General features: G+C 40.6%; 1 protein-coding gene across 7 annotated transcripts in view; it reads right to left on the minus strand.

Annotated features, from left to right (window-relative positions):
- The window catches only part of KDM4C (lysine demethylase 4C), a 392,253-nt gene that overhangs the window by 296,514 nt on the left and 75,940 nt on the right, over positions 1 to 19,799 (minus strand). For all 7 annotated transcript variants that reach the window (XM_075931603.1, XM_075931602.1, XM_075931604.1 and 4 more), the window contains exon 6: positions 883 to 932. In XM_075931603.1, the coding sequence (XP_075787718.1) occupies positions 883 to 932 (50 nt within the window). The remainder of the gene's footprint in view (positions 1 to 882; positions 933 to 19,799) is intronic.

Consider the following 19,799-nt stretch of genomic DNA (forward strand, 5'->3'; position numbering starts at 1 on the left):
GGAGGAGGAGAAGAGAAAGAGAGACAGGAAAAATGCACCAATTTTTTTTCTTACAATGTAAGCTGACATATATAACAGCTCTTTACAAATAAATTTTCATGAAAAAAAGTTAGCAGTAATTGAATTGCGCTCTCCGCTGTCAACTTTTTCTGGCCAAGCAAACATTTTCATAGGTAGGGGTTCCTCGGGATATGAAACATTATTTTAGGGGTTTCTCCGAAAAAGGTTGGGAATCACTGCATTAGAGGGTTTTTATTTAAAAGTCTCAAGACTTTTTTTTAAATCATAGGCTAAACAATTTATACTTCCCTAGCCTTATTATTATAAATGGCTCAACATTTTGGCTTTTTTTTTTTTATTTCAAACAAACACAACAACAAGCCTGAGGCAGACATCAAACATGGAAAATTTCAGACTAAATGGTAAATGTTTTGCTAAGTTATAAATAACTAAACAAAGGATCTTAAAATGGAAAGTATCAGGCAACCTAATTAAAACATCCTGAAGTACATTTCAAAGTTAACTGGTGAAAATATCCTCTCAACAAGCATTAGATCATGTAGTAGCCGTCCCAGAAATTAGTCTAATTATTTGTAAACTGGAGACAAAACAAGACTCTACAATTTAGGAAAAAATCAAGAGTAAGATTATGTTTTAAGAATCAAGCTTCAATTGCTTTTAAATTACTCACACACACACAAACACACAAAGGTTTTTAAATAGTATTCAATCTACCATGTTTCAGGCATTTTGGATAACACCATTATAAAAAGGATGAACCATCCTAAAACATGAGAGCTGAAATTGTAAAAGTTATTTTATCTGAAATCAAAAACCTTTGAAATAAACATCTTTGGTTAAAAAAATGTTGAAAAATATTACCTTGAGCTAGTCTTTCAAGCCGTTTTCCATGTTCTGGAGGGATAGCATACCTAAAATTTACACAAAGAAAAGGAACGTTTTAGTGCTACAATTATCAAACAATAATAATTCCTCATGGACAAAATATCTGAAAGAAAAGAAACCAAATATAGTTATTATAAACATTGTAAAAACAACCCGAGGAAAAACTAGGAGTTGATTTACTTTTAAGAAAATAAAGTGCTTTCTTTTAGTTTTAAAAATTGATTAGTATAATATAAACTGTAGTTTAAGAATGTTTTAGTCACCAATGCTATTTTCAATTCCTAGACTTTAGCAATATCTGTATATCGGTATACAGTTATTCCAATTAAATGAAATGCAGATATTTATTTTGACTTTTATTTCCAAATATGTCAAACACATGCACCAAGGCAGCATATATATGTTCTTTATAGCTGAGTTGCAGGAATGAGACAGTTAATTGTAGTCATAAAGCACTGCATTTAAATCAATTTATATTTCAAAGAAATATGCATTTGATAAATTCAATAATTATCACATGACCTCTATGAAAATAATTTATAAATATTTCAATCTTTGATGTCAAGAAATGTTTAACTTTAATGAAAGTCTAGTCACAACAGATTTGTGCAAATGAAAAGCGTTGGTAATATCACATTCTTTTATAGTATTTATTGCAATTTGAAAATTCTAGATTACTGTAACACAGGAAGGTTATTCTTTCCTTACCTAATTTAGGAACACATGGTATACAGGCAGTCCCCGGGTTACATGGATCCGACTTACATCGGATCCCTACTTACAAACGGGGTGAGGCAACCCTTCACTAGCTGCTTCCCCCCAGCAGACCAGGGAGATGCGAAGCTAGCGCCCCCCACAGCAGACCAGGGAGACATGGAGCAGCTTTTCTCAGCAGACACCTCAGTTTGAGAATAAAGGACTGAGGGAAGTGAGGTGTGGGAGAATAGAACTGAGCTCTGGAGAAATGTTTGTCTAGAGTTTCCCCTACAATATGTACCAGTTCCGACTTACATACAAATTCAACTTAAGAACAAACCTACAGTCCCTATCTTGTACGTAACCCGGGGACTGCCTGTAATATAAAAAAGAATTAGCATTTTGTTATTTACTCCACAAATTTACCATACATAAAAATTAGCTTGTAATTTTTAGATTCAATAGCATATGTGATATGTGTGCACAATAACCTTCTATTTCAGCTTATATGTTCATGGCAGAGTTGGGTTGCATTTGATATTTTCTATATAGAATAAACTTGAGGTCTTGATCAGGTGAAAATCAGCATGTATGTATTTATTGGCCTATGCAATATATATGAATGTTTTCAAACTGGACCAACAATCAAACTATACAAGTACTTTGAAAGCAGGCATTACATTGGCAAATAATAGAAAAAATGTGAACTGCCAGTTGACTTTCTGATCACTGATCCAGGATCATCTCTTGGAAAAGTTCATTAACCATGAAAGTATGAACAGTGGTTCCCTTAAAATGTTCTAATCACTATCATGCAAATTACTGACTCATAAATGTGGGTGTCACTTCCATCCATAAATAATTCAACTATAGGATTGTCTCATGTGTTATTTGTACCTCCCTGGTCCAGCATCCTTGGGACCTGAGCAGTCCTGAGCTAGGGAATTTGCCAGATCAGAGGAATTCAGGCCTTGCGATCTCCTGAGGCTCCCCACCTGGCCACAGCCACAGTCAGTGAGCTATCCCCAGCCTGCCAGCTAGGCTCTGCTGCCCCCAGCCCACAGATGTTGCCAGACCAAAGCCAAAGAGATTTAATCTGTAGAACAACAACAATTCCAGGTAATATGGCTCAGTGGCTTCAACTTAATTGGGAACAGCAATCATGGCGGGGGGAAAGTGGGGAACTAAGCAGCCCATTACAAAGTGGGGAAAGCATTGCTTAACTGACCTCAGGTAACTCCTTGATCTAAATTAAAACGTAAATCACCTAATCTCAACATCTAAAGTGTGCTACACTGTTCCCAGACTGAATCAGCTCTCAGGCTCACAGGTCTGTCGGTCTGACTTGGATCATGAGTTGTTAAAACTTTACCATGCAATTAGAGTCAAATCCAAGCAAAATCGTGGCAACTTCTCTCGCTGAGTTTTGTCAATACTTGTGATATAACAACGTAATCTATGTAACTTCAACCCATCTGACTTCCTTCCTCAATTGATACTTAAATTAATTTTATATTTTAATGATCCTGTTAAGGACTATCCAGTCCACTAATGAAAACCAGCAAGCTCCTGACTATGTAATAATTCATTCCCTAATTCATAAAGGGAACAGAACCACACACAGCACATAATTTACAAGCTTCGCAACCTCACAAATAATTGATAACCAAATTATAAAATTTACATTACTACATATTTTTTATTACATTTTGCTCCAGTATCGTCTGTAAGACATTTACCACAATAAATGTTCTTCAGACTTGAAAACAAAACAAAACCTATTTTCTGGTAGGAAATGTTTTAAAGAACATACTGGTTACTCTCAACTCATGTTTCCATTTAAAGGTGAAAACCTGTTGGGGAGGGAAGGGGTTTTAAATGCTGATGGGCTACGCTTCTTTTAATATGAACATTAGCAAACATTTTGCATCAGAAGGCAAGCCCTCACACAGCAACTGCCTGATATCATTGTTATAGGAATAGTAAGATGCTTTATGTACAAATATAGGAATGCTATTTGATGCTAATTTCTAATGTATGCAGCTATTTAAGTATAGAATATCTATATTATTGGAGAATTAATTACTTACTGTCAATGCTCAAACAATTTACAATTCATGCAGGAGGATGAGAAAAATTATCTTTCAAAAAATTGTCACATACAAGCAACAACTTAAGCTCAAGTCCTTCTATAAGTTATGTATATATTAAAAACTGTTTTGAGAAATATTAACACACATAAAAACAGTTGTGAGGACTTTTTCTAAACAGAACTTCATTTCCTGTCAATCCCTGATAAAATAAAAAGAATATCTCACAAAAGACACTACATAAAAAATACTTAACATTAACTTAAGAAGTTATCTGGATATTTTCTGCCACAAGAATTGAAGCAGTCAGAGAAACTGCATATGCATAAAACAATTCTTGTTCAGGAGCTGAAAGCATTACCTAAACCAAACCCAAAAGCATGGAGTCAATGATAGATTACAACAATCAATTGGAATCTAAACATGCCTGAAAAGAAGAATATTTACCTCCAACTTCATGAAAATAAGGCGAAGGTTATAAATAATTGTGAAACGACCCCACACTCACATCCCCTGCTACTCTGCTTCGACAGCAAGTATTGCACAACTAATCCTGTTCATCACTACAAGCAAGCTGCTACACACAGATAAGAAAAACAGGGAAGACTTAAGAAGAAACAAGGAAACCTCCCAAAAACATAAACATGGATTTGTGAGAGGAGGTTAACTGAGGCAATGCCAAGAAATTAGATTTAAAACTTGTTAGAATACTGAAATGGTGTTATGACATAAAATACTTAACAGTTTCTCCTATTAATCACTTATGGTTAGGCCACGTACACTGGAGAGGACATGGGTTAAACACTGGAAAACAGAGAAACAATGGGATCTAACTATATTTAACATTCTGCACATTGATTAAACCTCAAGATAGCTCCTTCAGTGGCTTCTTCTGCATTTTTAAATATTTTATTTGGTTTAATAGCATGTACCTAAGATTGCTTACTTTGTCAACATGTCCTCAAAAAAAGTTCTTTTGCCCACTTATACACATTCTTAGATATCAAAAGGATATATTAAAGAATGGAGTCAGAATCATTTTGGAAACAATATACTTTGGTCTTAATATAAAAAGAGCAAAGATCACCTCAGAGGTGTTCGCATTCAGGGTTGTAATCTCTGTTAAGAACACTCTACAATGAGAGTAAAGACAAGATAGAAATAACCAATTCATCATTTGTGTTTGTTAATGTTTTCTTATTAATTATTAAATAAAAAAACAGTTATCACTAATAATTGGGATTACAGGCAGTCCCCGAGTTACACGGATCCGACTTATGTCGGATCCTCAGTTACGAACGGGGCTGTTCCTCTCCCTGGTCTCCAGCAGACCAGGGAGAGGAAGCAAAGCAGCGGAACACATGGGCAGCGGACAGGGCTGTCCGCTGCCCACACGCTCCGAGGCTTGGCTCTGCTTTGCCCCCCGCCCCCCATCCCCCTGGTCTGCAGACCAGGGGGACGGGGGGGCAAAGCAGAGCAAAGCCGCGAAGCACGCGGGCAGCGGACAGCCCCGACGCGTCAGGGCTGTCCGCTGCCCGCGTGTTCTGCCGCTTTGCTCCCCGTCCCCCTGGTCTGCAGACCAGGGGGACGGGGAGCAAAGCAGAGCAAAGCCACGGAGCCCGAGGGCAGCAGGACAGCCACGGCGCGTCTGGGCTGTCCCGCTGCCCCCGTGCTCCATGGCTTTGCTCCCGACACCTGTGGTACAGCAGCTGGGGCGCTGCCAGTTGGTCCCGTAGCACCGCTCTGGGCGCTACTGGACCAACCGGGCAGCACCCCAGCTGTTCTGCCCCAGGCGTCCTGATTCAGCCACTGCTGGTCAGATTCAGCAGCGGCTGAATCAGGACGCCTGGGGCAGAGCAGCTGGGGTGCTGCTGGGTTGGTCCAGTAGCGCCGAGGAGCGGCGGCGCTACTGGACCAACCCAGCAGCACCCCAGCTGCTCTGCCCCAGGCGTCCCCAAGTCAGCCGCTGCTGAAACTGACCAGTGGCTGACTACAGGAAGCCCCTGCCCCGGGCTTCCTGGAATCAGCCGCTGATCAGTTTCAGCAGCAGCTGACTTGGGGATGCCTGGGGTTCTTAAGTTGAATCTGTATGTAAGTCAGAACTGGCGTCCAGATTCAGCCGCTGCTGAAACTGATCAGTTTCAACAGCGGCTGAATCTGGACGCCAGTTCCGACTTACATACAGATTCAACTTAAGAACAAACCTACAGTCCCTATCTTGTACGTAACCCGGGGACTGCCTGTATTTTGCTTGATGTTGATCATGGTGTGCCCTAACAAACCCTGTAACGAGATAAAGGGAGTCATACCACTGAGTTACCAATAAGTGAAACAATTAATAAGAGCTAGCCTATCATTTTCTTTAAATCAAATATACATATTACTTTTTAAAGTAAAATTATGTGGAGTCCAACAATTTAAAATTGCTCATTTCAATTCCACAAACTCAGTGAAATGACACACGTTCTCATGGTAAATTTAAACTACACTTAAATATTTTGCTAAATTGGGTCATCAAGTAAAATCCATACATGGGTCCTGTCAGTGGGTCTTTGCAGAAGTAGCATATTCGGCCAGTCAAATGGCTTATTTTAAGACAGAGAGTCATAACTGTCCAGTCAACCCTGAGACCAGATAGTCCTATTCAGCTGAGTTAAATCAGTATGCCTCTGACACTTATTGTAGGACATTTCTCAAAATGACAACCACTAAAATCAAGTCAGAATCGACCTGGACGCCTAAAGTCAAGACGGTAATCAAAATAGTGAATTTATTATTAAGTTTCTTGTGACAATACAGGAAAATAATGAGTTATGCTACTGGGAAGCAGGATACACTATGGGATACAATATTCCTTTCTAGCACTAGTAATTCACAAGATACTGGATCTAGAATCTATCACTAGACTCTTAGGCTAGAAGCTCCTTCTTGGCATTGCTCTCAGACTACCTACAGCAAGTACTAGACCACTGAAACTATGTAATTTTCCATCTCTTTCATACATGCACGACTAGCGTTAGTGCACTTTGAATGGGTTTTTGTTTCAAATGTCAAGTGGGAAGCATAGAAACAAAACTGTCTGTGATACTTTGGACATGTTAGTAGTCTGTGCATGGTAAATGTGATTCCCATGGAAGGTTCTTCTCCCCTCCTCCCAGTCCACTTATGTGCCAAGCTAGTATCTTTTTCCAGTTTGGAGATCTTAAAAATCACTTACGCCCAAAGCCTGACTACATTCACTTCTGTGACATATTTGGCAGCTTTATTTCTATTTCTAAATATTAAGGACTTGAAAACAAATGATAGTTTAACCGAAAAAGCACAGTAAATGAACAGGCCCTAGAGGTTAAAACTAAGGTCACTATTCCTGACTTCTTCCAACCACAAGCCTTCATTCACATACACACTTAACCCACTCCCCAGTGGGCCCCATTAAAATATAAGAAGATTCTTCCAACAAAATGGCCAGCTTCCTCAAGTTACAATAGTGGAAACAGAGCTTCAGAAGTATTATAAATGGAAACAAACCACAGGGAGACTTTCAACGTTATTCTGCTCACTTATTACAGCTTTAGCAGCATCTCATTATCTTCTTAAAATGGAATCTCTTTCTCTCTGTGTTTGTTGCTTATATGTCTCTGTCCGCTATTCCACATTACACACATACAAAAATGTGTATACTATAATTTAAAATGTACGCTCACATCTTTCAGAGCCCAAGGCAGACAATATATAGTAAAGTTATTGTATATAGTGCTGTATGTTGTATCGTATATCACTGAAGTACAAACTTCATAAAGTACAACCAAAATTGTTGGTACTTTACAGAAAACTAAAGTCCCCATTAAAGAAAAGATTCTCTGATTAAACCAAGACCATTAAAACAGGAAGAACATATTTGCAAAGTGTCTGGTGTACCCAATGAAACACAGCATTTAAGCTCTCACATTTAGCATGGAGATACTGTTAGAGCAGAGGTGGGCAATAAAAAAAAAAAAAAAAAAAAAAAAAACGGCAGCCACTGCGATGTTTACCTGCACTTCCACAGGTATCGGAGGATCACAGCAAGGTCAATGCCAGCTACACCCTCAGGCCAGCTCATCAACTGTGGAGCCTCACCCTTCCCAGCTATCCAGCCTATGAGGATGCTAAGCTCCCAAGAGGGCGGAGCAAAAAGGGGGGGAGGGGAGACCTTCAAAGGAGCCACCGTGTTCTCTTCCCCTCCCCCCCAATACCACAGACAAAGGGAAAGGGCCTTTTTTATTGTATGGTAATTGATCTGACCCTTTAAAAAAATATTTCAACTTCCTGTGTCAGACCTAACTTGGAAGCATTACCACAAAGTTGCTATCATAGTGCTTTGTCTTTTCTAAATATAGGGTGCAATCCTGCTACTGGGGAAAGGAGCATATTTAGAGACAAAACAAAAAAAGCACATAAAGGCAGAAGTGAACTTTAATTACTGATAAGGTTATTTTAATTCATTTATTTTTGTGAGTTCAGGATACTGTGTATATCAATGTGTTTGAAAAACAGATATAAGTTAAAGCTGAAGAGCCACTAATTCATAACTGGGGCCAGGCTGCTCCACTTCCCATCACCAGGAAGATGACTGGGAGATGGCAGAAGAGTGGAGCAGGGTGCTGTAGTGAATGGGGGGGGGGGCTAACCCGTGCTGCTGACCCCAGATCATCCCCTAGATTACCCTGTGCCCCACAGGCCAGTATAGGGCAGGATCATCCCATCCATAGGAGAGTTGAGGTGGCCACCCCAAACCCTCCTATGGACTGGCCAACTCTGATGCCACATCCACATACCATTTCCATAATGTTCCCAGATCAAATGTCACAGATTACTTTCAGAATGATTTCTCAGTATAATATACATAAGCAACTATGTGTGTCTGTGTCAGTGTTTTATACACAAGTAGGACCTTACCAAATCCACATCTGTGAAAAATGCATCATGGACCATAAAATCTGGTCTCCCCCATGAAATTGAATCTTTTGTATACTTTTACGCTATGCTAAGGAAAAAACACTACAGTTCTCATACTTGGGCTCTGGATTGGTGCTGGAAGTGTTGCAAGTGCGGAAGCGAGATGGCCTCTCAGTCTTTGGTACCTATCTTTCAGTTGTGCACCGCTTAGGCGGCTGCCCTTTGTGAGGTAACAAAGAGGCATGTTTCTTTGGGGATCTTTTTCCCTTTTCAGATCTCGTCTCATCAGGACCATGCCTTCCAGGGAACAAAGGAGGGATGTTGCACCTTTTCTAACAATTTTCAGATGGAGGTCCCTGTCTCTGCGTGTCCGTGACTTGAGTTTGGAGCAGTGCTGGCAATACTGTTGAACATGGGACTCCGAGACATTTCACACACTTAGCATATCCGCTGAAGATGGACATGGTGTCATTACAGGCTGAACAATATTTAAAGCCTGGTGACCCTGGCACTTCAATGAATGCAAAAAGTGGGAGTTTAACTTAGAAAAACATGAAGGGGTTTTGGGTAGGGTTTATTTAGGTAGACGAACTCAGATAGGGTGTGGGATAATTGAGGGAGAAATAATGGATAATTTAACTACTTGTCTACAGGATTAATGAAGGAGTGAAGAGTTAAGAGCTTTGTCCTAAGTTGGGGATAGTAAGAAGGAACTAAGGCCACGCATGCACAGTAGTCCTGAGTGGCACCTGTGTGCTTCCCCTACTTCACATGCGCAACTCCGCCCCCCCTCCCCCCCGCACTGCTGTGAAGAATCCAGTCTGTTGTGCTGGGATGCACCGACACCTGCGGTGAAGTACCCACAGTGACATTTCTCAACAAAGAAGCTTCCATTATGTTCTTCCATTAAATCGGATATATCAGATTATTGTCTATAAAAATCACAATGCCATTTTTGTTTACTAGCTATTCTGACATCTTTCTTTGGAAAATGTCAGGTGCACAGATAATTTCAAAAAGTAAAACATATGATAAATATAGCCAGTTTAGCATTTTCTTTGGCTAAAGGAACTTGCCAGAATTGTCTCAAGGCATCCAACTTGAAGAATATTGCATCTTTCTTCACTTTGGGCAGGAAATAATCCAAAAGTACTGGTCTACACTAAAGGGGAAAGTCAATTCAAGATTAAGTATCTCAAATCATGCTTTGGCACCATCCACACAGCAGGAAGTCAACAGGAGCACATGCTCCTGTCGACTTCCCTTACTCCTCGTGAGTTAAAGAGAATGATGCAGATTGACTTAATTCGGAAAATCTCAAAGCCAGCAGCATAGTGGCAATGGAAGAACCGCTAATATGAACCCCAGAAGATGGACTGCGGCAGCTTTGATCTTCTCAGTAGTGTAGACAAGCCCATATTGAGAGGATATATATTTCTCTTACATCAGCTTCGTTAAGATCCAAACATTCATATTTTTCCATTTTCCATTATATTTGGTACATATGGACACACTATGCTGCTGGTTTTGAGAGTTTCTGAATTAAGTCAATCCGCATCATTCTCTTTAACTCAGTTTCCACTTTATAAAGTAATGAAGTAGAAATCCCATGAGGAATATGTGCAATATATGTTTCAGCATTGTCTCTTAAGGTTCTTTGTAATGGATCTCTTTTTAAAACTCCAGTGTCAATAAATATTATGTCAAGTTCTTCTGCCTTTCTCTCTAGGCCCCTCATGGCTGCCAACTACAGTTGAGCAGGATGCTGGTCTGTGATCCTATATCATATACACTCTAAATGCATAGTTTTTGACTTTGAACTTGCCCATATACATCAGAACACCTCCGTAGCTAACCGGAACTGTTGAGTATAAAGTATGCACCAAACATACCCCAAACCTTTAAGTAAACTTTTTTTTTTTTTTGGTTTACTATTTTCAGAAATGTTAAAGGGTCTAAATACACACTTTGCTTGTTATGTCACAGCATAAACAAGGTACCTGTATATCTCTACTTTCTTTATGGTACTTAATAGCAATGCATAATCAGTCTCTCTGAAAATCTGTCAAAGCTGAAATTCTCTGAGTCACTAAAGAAATGGCACGTTGGTGACATCCTGCAACCTTTATTGCTTTGTTCTTTCTGTTTCTAGGTTAATCTTCACACCACTACTTCTGCCCCAGACATGGACTGGTCACAGAGCATACTTATATGTTCCTTTTATGATCTGTCAAGTCTGATGTATATTCGTTTAAATAAAGTATTTTATACAAATGTTGCCATCTAATAGCTGAACATAATATAGTTAAGCATTCCTTTACTGAGATCACCTCTTCACTACCAAGAAGATCGATGTTACAATGGTTGATCTTCTGCAGTTCAATTTAGTAGTTCTAGTAAAGACCTGTTAAATCAAATGCTATAGGTGTCGCCCTCAACGCCAGTACACCATGATTTGCAAGGAGTGAAAGAAATGGATGGAAGCATTTGCCCCATCAATCTCCAACTGAGGAGAATGTGCCAAAAGGCAAATTAAGGTATGTCAACTCTAGTTACGCAATTAACATAGGTGGAGTTGCATATTTTAATTCAACCTTCTAGATAAATATAGACAAAGCCTTAATCAGTGAATCTGAAGTGCACAGTTGTCATAGAAACAATAGGTATATACTGAGAGTGTCCAGAAGGTAGGCAACTCGGCATTTAAAAGGTAATCCAGTGGAGTGTGTAAACAGCTATACTGAAGAAAGAAAGAGCAGAGCTCGCAGAGATTTGAGTTCCTGTGTCCTTGTAACTGTGGAGAATTTCCCTGGTGGGGCACAGAGCTCCTTTCCACTAAAAAACAGATGGTAATAATTCACCCAGGATAACAGACACTTTATAGAAATGCTTATGTATTTCCTTGTGACTCCCTTGGATTTTGTCAATTTTCTCTTCTTTTCTATTTTCCCCAGGACACACCACAGAATGGAAGAAGCTACAATACTGCTCACACTAACCAGCTACAATGTTGGTTAGGTCAAGAAAAAACCTACCACAATACTTTCACGGACCCTTATTTGCTCTCTTTTCAAGTTCTGGACATGGTCCAGACACTGAAGTAAGTTTTCCTATGTTCTTATTTTTTCTTTATAATGATAGGTCACAGGGCAGTACAGGCAGTCCCCGCGTTACATGGATCCGACTTACATCTGATCCCTACTTACAAACGGGGTGAGGCAACCCCGCACTAGCTGCTTTCCGCCAGCAGACCAGGGAGAGGCGAAGCTAGCGCTCCCCCTCCCCCAGCAGACCAGGGAGACGCGGAGCGGCTTTTCTCAGCAGACACCTAAGCTTGAGAATAAAGGACTGAGGGAAGTGAGGTGTGGGAGAATAAAACTGAGCTCTGGAGAAATGTTTGGCTAGAGTTTCCCCTACAATATGTACCAGTTCCGACTTACATACAAATTCAACATAAGAACAAAGCTACAGTCCCTATCTTGTACGTAACCCGGGGACTGCCTGTACTCGAAGAACTTTGCCTTGCCTCCCGTCACCCTCCTTTTCCATCCATTTTTAGCCCTTCAACAGATTAAAATTAAAAAGCAATGCTTCCTAAGTATGACATTTAAGTAACTGTGTATCTGGTCTCTAATATCCAATTTGTCTAAGATTTTTTATACTGCACCACTCACCAATCATGGTATATGAACACTTAAATACCAAAATTTCAGTTCTGAGATCTGAAGCCATCAAAAACTGGTCATTGTTTCACTATCTATAGGACTATTCATTTAGTTCATAAACATACAGCCATAAGAATTCCCTGAGCTATAAATCCCCTGAAATCTTTCTGAAAAGTTACTAAAAACAACAAGAATTTACACTTGAAGTCAGAACACTTTCTGGACCAGAGCTACTAAATCCTTCCATATTAACGTGATATGTTATACTCATGCATTTATTGCAGAAGAATAATTGCTGCCACCAGAGAAAAACTGGTTTCTTATTCAGTCTAAAATATTCTGCAAGTCTTATTTAGGACCACAGCAACTTTTCTAAGAGTTTCTAAGTTTCTAACTATGATACTTCACAAAGTAATCAATTTCTGAAATAATTACACAATAGTTTTTAATCATAACATTGCTAATCTATAATATTAAAAAGATTAAGCAAATGTAGATGTAATCTATGTGATTAAAATACATCTTCACATTATTTTGGATTTTGATTAACAAGTCCTAATATTTTCTGCCATAAAATCCATTTGCTTTAAATTGAAAATATTTATTGAGCACAACCATTAATGTTTGTAATTATACAGTACAAGTTACTTTAATTTCTTCTTAATTTTCAGGCAATGTAGTTTTCTAACTTATGTTAAAGGTTATAACATGAAAATATTGATTTGGGAAAATAAAATCTACTGTAATATATGTTTCACAATACTTTACTTTCCAGGATGATTCTTGTATTCTGTGGAAACATTATGCCGCATAATTAATGTCCTACATATTCAGCAATATTTTGGATAAAAACTAGATGCTATTTTTTTATAAATAAATGTTAGGCTCTTTAGCTTCCCATAATTACATTTACTATATTCCTGTTCTAGCTTTTATTAACTTGAAAGGCACCAAAATGAGTCTGCAAAAGCATGAGTCTGCATCCATTTTGATTTGGTCTGGAGAAAAGTTTAGAGATACAGTACATTGTTAGAGTATATTATTTAATATGTTCTAACTAACACTTTCTAATATTACAGTGTAGCAAGAACACTAGCAGGCTTCAGCTTGTCCAGTTGAGTACATGTTAAAGATTACACTGCAATGTCTACACTGGAAATTTCAGACTATTAAAAACAAGTTGAGAGAAGGCCCTTATAAAAGTGCTACAAGAAACTAGAGAAAAATTATTTGATAACAGCAAAAAAGGATGGAAAAAAACTATTGACCAAGACATTGTGTAAGGTATCTATGCCCAAGTTTGCTCCAATTTGAAAATTCTGATTAAAAGAAAAAGAGGAAAAATCCTATGCAATTGAGAATTTATTCAGAGAACAGTGACACCTAGGGCAGTAAACAATCACTAATTGAAATAAAATAATTTAAAAAGACACAGCTGAGGGCAAGGAAGGTTCCATAACATGCTTTTGCCTCTGCCTAACCACTGGCAGTCCCTGCCTTAGCAATCATGAGATGCATGCTATACTGAAGTATATCCACTCAGTCTACAATGCATGCTCCCTTGAAACTAGCTTATTTGACTTCCATAGCAAGAAAATAATTTACCTTCTCCTAAGTTCTCTGTAAAGCCAATGACAGCGGTTATAAACTGCAGCTGCAAACAAGGAGCCAAAGGCAACCAACTATGCCACACTGCCAATACTACATAACGGACAGAGGAACCAAGATCACTTAGCTTTAGGGCAAACTTCCCAACAAATCTTTAGTCTCTGTGTTCCAAAAAAGAAAGCTGCAATATATTTTACCTCCCCTCAAAGCCACAGCTCTATGACGGCAAGTGCCTCATTTTCATTAACAAAGATCAGGATATGCGCTATACAGGCAGTCCCCGAGTTACGCGGATCCGACTTATGTCGGATCCGCAGTTACGAACGGGGATTTTCTCGCCCCAGAGGACTGGAGCGGCGGGATGCCTGGTCCCGCCGCCCACCTCCTCCGGGGCGAGAAAAGCTGCTCCCTGTCTCCCTGGTCTGCTGGGGGAGCCAGCAGACCAGGGAGACGCGGAGCAAAGCAGCGGAGGACCCGGGCCAGACCCGCGGCACTGATCTGGAAGCGCCGCGGGTCCGGCCCAGGTCCTCCGCGGCTTTGCTCAGCATCTCCCTGGTCTGCAGACCAGGGAGACGCTGAGCAAAGCGGCGGAGGACCCAGGCCGGACCGTGGCGCTTCCAGCTGATCTAGAAGCGCCGCAGATCCGGGTCCGGCTCCAGGTCTTCCGCGGCTTTGCTCAGCGTCTCCCTGGTCTGCAGACCAGGGAGACGCTGAGCAAAGCGGCGGAGAACCCGGGCCAGACCCGCAGCACTTCCAGCTGATCTGGAAGCGCCGCGGGTCCGGCCTGGGTCCTCCGCCGCTTTGCTCAGCGTCTCCCTTGTCTGCTGGGGGGGGGGGGGGGGGGGGAACACAGCTAGTGCCCCCCCCCAGCAGACCAGGGAGACATGGAGCAAAGCCCGGGGCCTGTGGTAGAGCAGGTGGGGCGCTGCCGGTTGGTCCCGCAGCACCGCTCCTTGGCACTACTGGACCAACCCAGCAGCACCCCAGCTGCTCTGCCCCAGGCGTCCCCAAGTTAACCACTGCTGAAACTGACCAGTGGCTGACTACAGGAAGCCCGAGGCAGAGTTGCTCTGCCCCGGGCTTCCTGGAATCAGCTGCTGATCAGTTTCAGCAGCAGCTGACTTGGGGACGCCTGGGGTTCTTAAGTTGAATCTGTATGTAAGTCAGAACTGGTGTCCAGATTCAGCCGCGGTTGAAACTGATCAGTTTCAGCAGCGGCTGAATCTGGATGCCAGTTCCGACTTACATACAGATTCAACTTAAGAACAAACCTACAGTCCCTATCTTGTACGTAACCCGGGGACTGCCTGTAGTTTGCTGTTATGGAGGCTGCAAAAATATGGCAGTTTAGCTAGGAAAACATGCTTCCCATGAATTCTGTGATGCCCACTTGCAGTATTTGACAAACTGTCAACGTACAGTAGACCCTTAAAGATAGGAACACCAATTACGGACTTATCGGTCAACTGGACACTTAGTGAAATTGGAAATCACCTATCCAGCAGCAATGGAGACAAAAACAAAACAGCAAACACTGTACTGCTTCAAAGCTTTAGCTATGAGGCTCAGTGTTTCAGCCACTAGGCGACTGGAGTTACAACCAGCAGGGCATGGGGGTGGGCAGAGCTCCAGGAAGTTGGAGGGAGCTGAAGACTTCTAGCCATCAGGAGCAAGACCAAAAGAAACACTGAGGCTAGGGTTCAATCCAGTAAGTGTGCCAGGGCGCAGGGCTTCAGCCTCAGGGAGGGTGGGTGCCTATGCTCAGGGCTTCTGGTTTCTGTCCCACCTCAGTAGGTAACACCATGATCCCCAGTGCCCCTCATGGGGCAGAAGCTGGGAATAGAGCTGGAAGACTGAAGTCTGAAGCCCCAGTATTACCGCAAGATCTAAATCTCTGAGCCCTCATGCACCTAGAAAAAGGAGAAGCAAGTAAATGCAAAATTCATAACAGTTTCTGAGAACATGAGTTCGGTGCAGCCTTTCATTTCCATGTACTCAACTGACTTCTACACTTGCTTACCTCTCCTTTGCTCTAGACATGGAAGGCAGGCAGGCAGGCAGGCAGGCACACACACACACAGGAATGCAGTTTAAGTAGGCTGCAATTCAAATAAGTTAAGCCAGCTCAGGCAGTTAGAATAAACAGATGGGGTTTTGCACTGAGAAGCACATATTTACTACATGAATAAAGAAAAAAATGCCAGAGAAGCCCAGCTTGTAAGATAAATTTTATTTTTAAAAAAGCAAAAAATAATAGTGAGCATAAAATATTTTTATATGAATGGTGGGTCAGAGTGTAAAAAAACAAGGTAGATTTTTGCAATTTAAGGTTAATTTTTCTCTATGTTTTGGGGTGTAATTATATGTACTAATGCCAAAGAAATTAGCTTTAATTTTTCCAGATATTGTAGCCAAAGAACATATTTGTGTAATCTATAATGGCTATTACAGTACCATTTCAACCTTAACTTGTAATGCTACTGTAACTCTAAAACTGATTATTTTGGAGGTGCTGTTTGTTCAGAACCTTTCATTAATTTTTCCATAGCTGGGTGATCAGCGAACACTACTGCTCAGGGGAGTGGTAATTAGTATTTGGAAGCATTAAGCTCTAGTTCATCATTTCCAATGTCATCGTGCTTGAAGAGGAAGAGTTCTTCATAGGGATGTTAAGGACTAGTCGACTATCCAATAAGCAAATGCTTATCAGATAGTCGACAAGATGGTCAACTAGTCGCTTGCCTGTGGTCCTGGCCTCCATGCGGCGCTGCCCCTTTGAAACACCACTAAGGCGTTTCAAAGGGGCAGCTATGCCTTATCAACTAATCGAATAGTCAATGCAAAAATGCACTGACTATTCAATTAGTGAATTACACAATACTTAACATGCTTAGTTATTCACACATGATGCATGTCTAAAGGCCTATGTAAACTGACGGGGATTTTATTAGTTCTCTAAGCAGCCGAACAGCCACCACCAACTGGTCCATGACATTAGGATTATCAACTAATAGCCAAAGGAAGGCTTTTCCTGAAGAGTAAAAAACCTCTTGCCCCTCAAGGTCAGCACTGAGGTCCATTGCCACTGTCTATGCTGTATCTGTTTTGCAGATAAAATGAGGATTTCACTTTTCGGTAGTGGCAATACATTATTTTTATGAGAATTACATTTTAACAAGTCTATACAAGGGTAAAACAGTTGGCTAAAATCGTGACATTCCAGACTCTAGCCTCTACTCAAATTCTAGATGCTTAACTCTCATAAATGGCAATGCAGTTAGCAGCTCATGTATCATAGCCAAGTAGGGAGCACAGTCCTTAATCTTATAGAAAGTAAAAGCTTCCACATAGTTGTCTTGCTACACAATATATTCTTGAAATGGTGCCAAACTCTCCACATTGTCCAATAAAATTTTCAGTATTAACACTTTATAGGCAGCAGGTTTAAAACAAACAAATGGAAGTTTTTCTTCACTCAGCACACAGCCAACCTGTGGAACTCCTTGCTAGAAGAGGTTGTGAAGACTAAGACTTTAACAGGGTTAAAAAAAAGCTAGATAGATGTGTGGAGGTTAGGTCCATCAATGGCTATTAGCCAGGATGGGTAGGAATGGTGTCCCTAGCCTCTGTTTTTCTGGAAATGAATGACAGGAGAGGAATCACATGATGATTACTTGTTGTGTTTCCTCCCTCTGGGGGCATCTGGTATTGGCCACTGTCAGCAGACAAGATACTGGGCTAAATGGACCTTTGGTCTGACCGAGTATGGCCATTCTTATGTGCAATTCAGAAACCATGTCTTTAGTAGCCTTAATGGAAATTCACATGCCAATTACTATATGTAAGTAACTATCAGCTGACAAAAAGTTTGCTTCTCCAAGTCACAGATGATTTGCTCATAAGGCCAGTACAGAAACATTTTATTCCTTTGCCTGCAGCTTGCCTATGCTCAGCATAAGCATAATTCTATGCCTGTCTGCCTTTTTTGTGTTTACAAGAATTAAGTTCAACATGAAAAATTTAAAAGGAGAAAGTTTTGACATTCCAGAAAAGTAGATCAGTCCTCAGGAGAGTATCCCATAGGGTTGGAATTCAGAGCAATGTTAGTTGTTTATGCAGTATGTAGCACAAAAATATTTAAGTATGTATGGTTTCTGTGTAGGAAAGCTTGCATCATCATCATCATCATCACATATTCTACACAACTCTCTCATATTCATGATATGGGCACCAGCATGAAAGAATCTTTATAAAACTACGTCAGAAAAGTTGTAAGATATTATATAAGCTACAATAAACAGACCTGCTGAATAGACTAGAAGAAAAAAGTTATGAACAATTTACTCAGGCTTCAACACTTACTTCTATAATAAACTAAGAGAAGACTGCTGCTTTAGCAGTGTACTTTGAGGAAAAGTTTAAAAAACAGAGCAAATTCCAAATATTATGAAGCCCTTAAAAACAGATGATGCACTTAATTTCACTTTGTAGAGAAATGTAGCAGAATTACATTGTCTTTATAAGTGCAAAGAATGTATCAATCTTGTTGTCATGTAACAACTGGAAAAGGGCAAATATTGTGCCCATCTATAAAAAGGGGAATAAGAACAACCCAGGAAACTACAGACCGGTCAGTTTAACGTCTGTCCCAGGGAAGATAATGGAGCAGGTAATTAAGGAAATCATATGCAAACACTTGGAAGGTAATAAAGTGATAGGGAATAGCCAGCATGGGTTTGTGAAGAACAAGTCATGCCAAACTAATCTGATAGCTTTCTTTGATAGGATAACGAGCCTTGTGGATAAGGGAGAAGCGGTGGATGTCATATACCTAGACTTTAGTAAGGCATTTGATACGGTCTCGCATGATATTCTTATTGATAAACTAGGCAAATATAACTTAGATGGGGCCACGATACGGTGGGTGCATAATTGGCTGGATAACCGTAGTCAGAGAGTTGTTGTTAACGGTTCTAAATCCTGCTGGAAAGGGATAACAAGTGGAGTTCCTCAAAGGTCTGTTTTGGGACCCGTACTGTTCAATATCTTCATCAATGATGTAGATATTGGGATAGAGAGTACGCTTATTAAGTTTGCAGATGATACCAAACTGGGTGGGGTTGCAACTTCTTTGGAGGATAGGGACATAATTCAAAATTGACCTTAGCAAGTTAGAGAAATGGTCAGAGGTAAACAGGATGAAGTTTAATAAAGAGAAATGCAAAGTGCTCCACTTAGGAAGGAACAATCAGTTCCATACATACAAGATGGGAAGCGACTGTCTAGGAAGGAGCATGGCAGAAAGGGATCTAGGGGTCATAGTGGACCACAAGTTGAATATGAGTCAACAGTGTGATGCTGTTGCAAAAAAAGCAAATATGATTCTAGGTTGTATCAACAGGTGTGTTGTAAGCAAAACTCGTGAAGTCATTCTGCCGCTCTACTCTGCACTAGTTAGGCCTCAGCTGGAGTACTGTGTCCAGTTCTGGGCGCCACATTTCAAGAAAGATGTGGAGAAATTGGAAAGGGTACAGAGAAGAGCGACAAGAATTATTAAAGGTTTAGAGAACATGACCTATGAAGCCAGGCTTCATGAACTGGGCTTGTTTAGTTTGGAAAAAAGAAGATTAAGGGGGGACATGATAGCAGTTTTCAAATATCTAAAAGGGTGTCACAAGGAGGAAGGAGAAAATTTGTTCCTCTTGGTTTCTGAGGACAGGACAAGGAGTAATGGGCTTAAAGTGCAGCAGGGGAGGTTTAGATTGGGCATTAGGAAAAACTGTCAGGGTGGTCAAATATTGGAATAAATTGCCAAGGGAGGTGGTAGAATCTCCCTCTCTGGAGATATTTAAGAACAGGTTAGATAGACATCTGTCAGGGATGGTGTAGACGGAGC

This window comes from Pelodiscus sinensis, chromosome 6 (assembly GCF_049634645.1).
Source record: "Pelodiscus sinensis isolate JC-2024 chromosome 6, ASM4963464v1, whole genome shotgun sequence".
Lineage (NCBI taxonomy): Eukaryota > Metazoa > Chordata > Testudines > Trionychidae > Pelodiscus > Pelodiscus sinensis.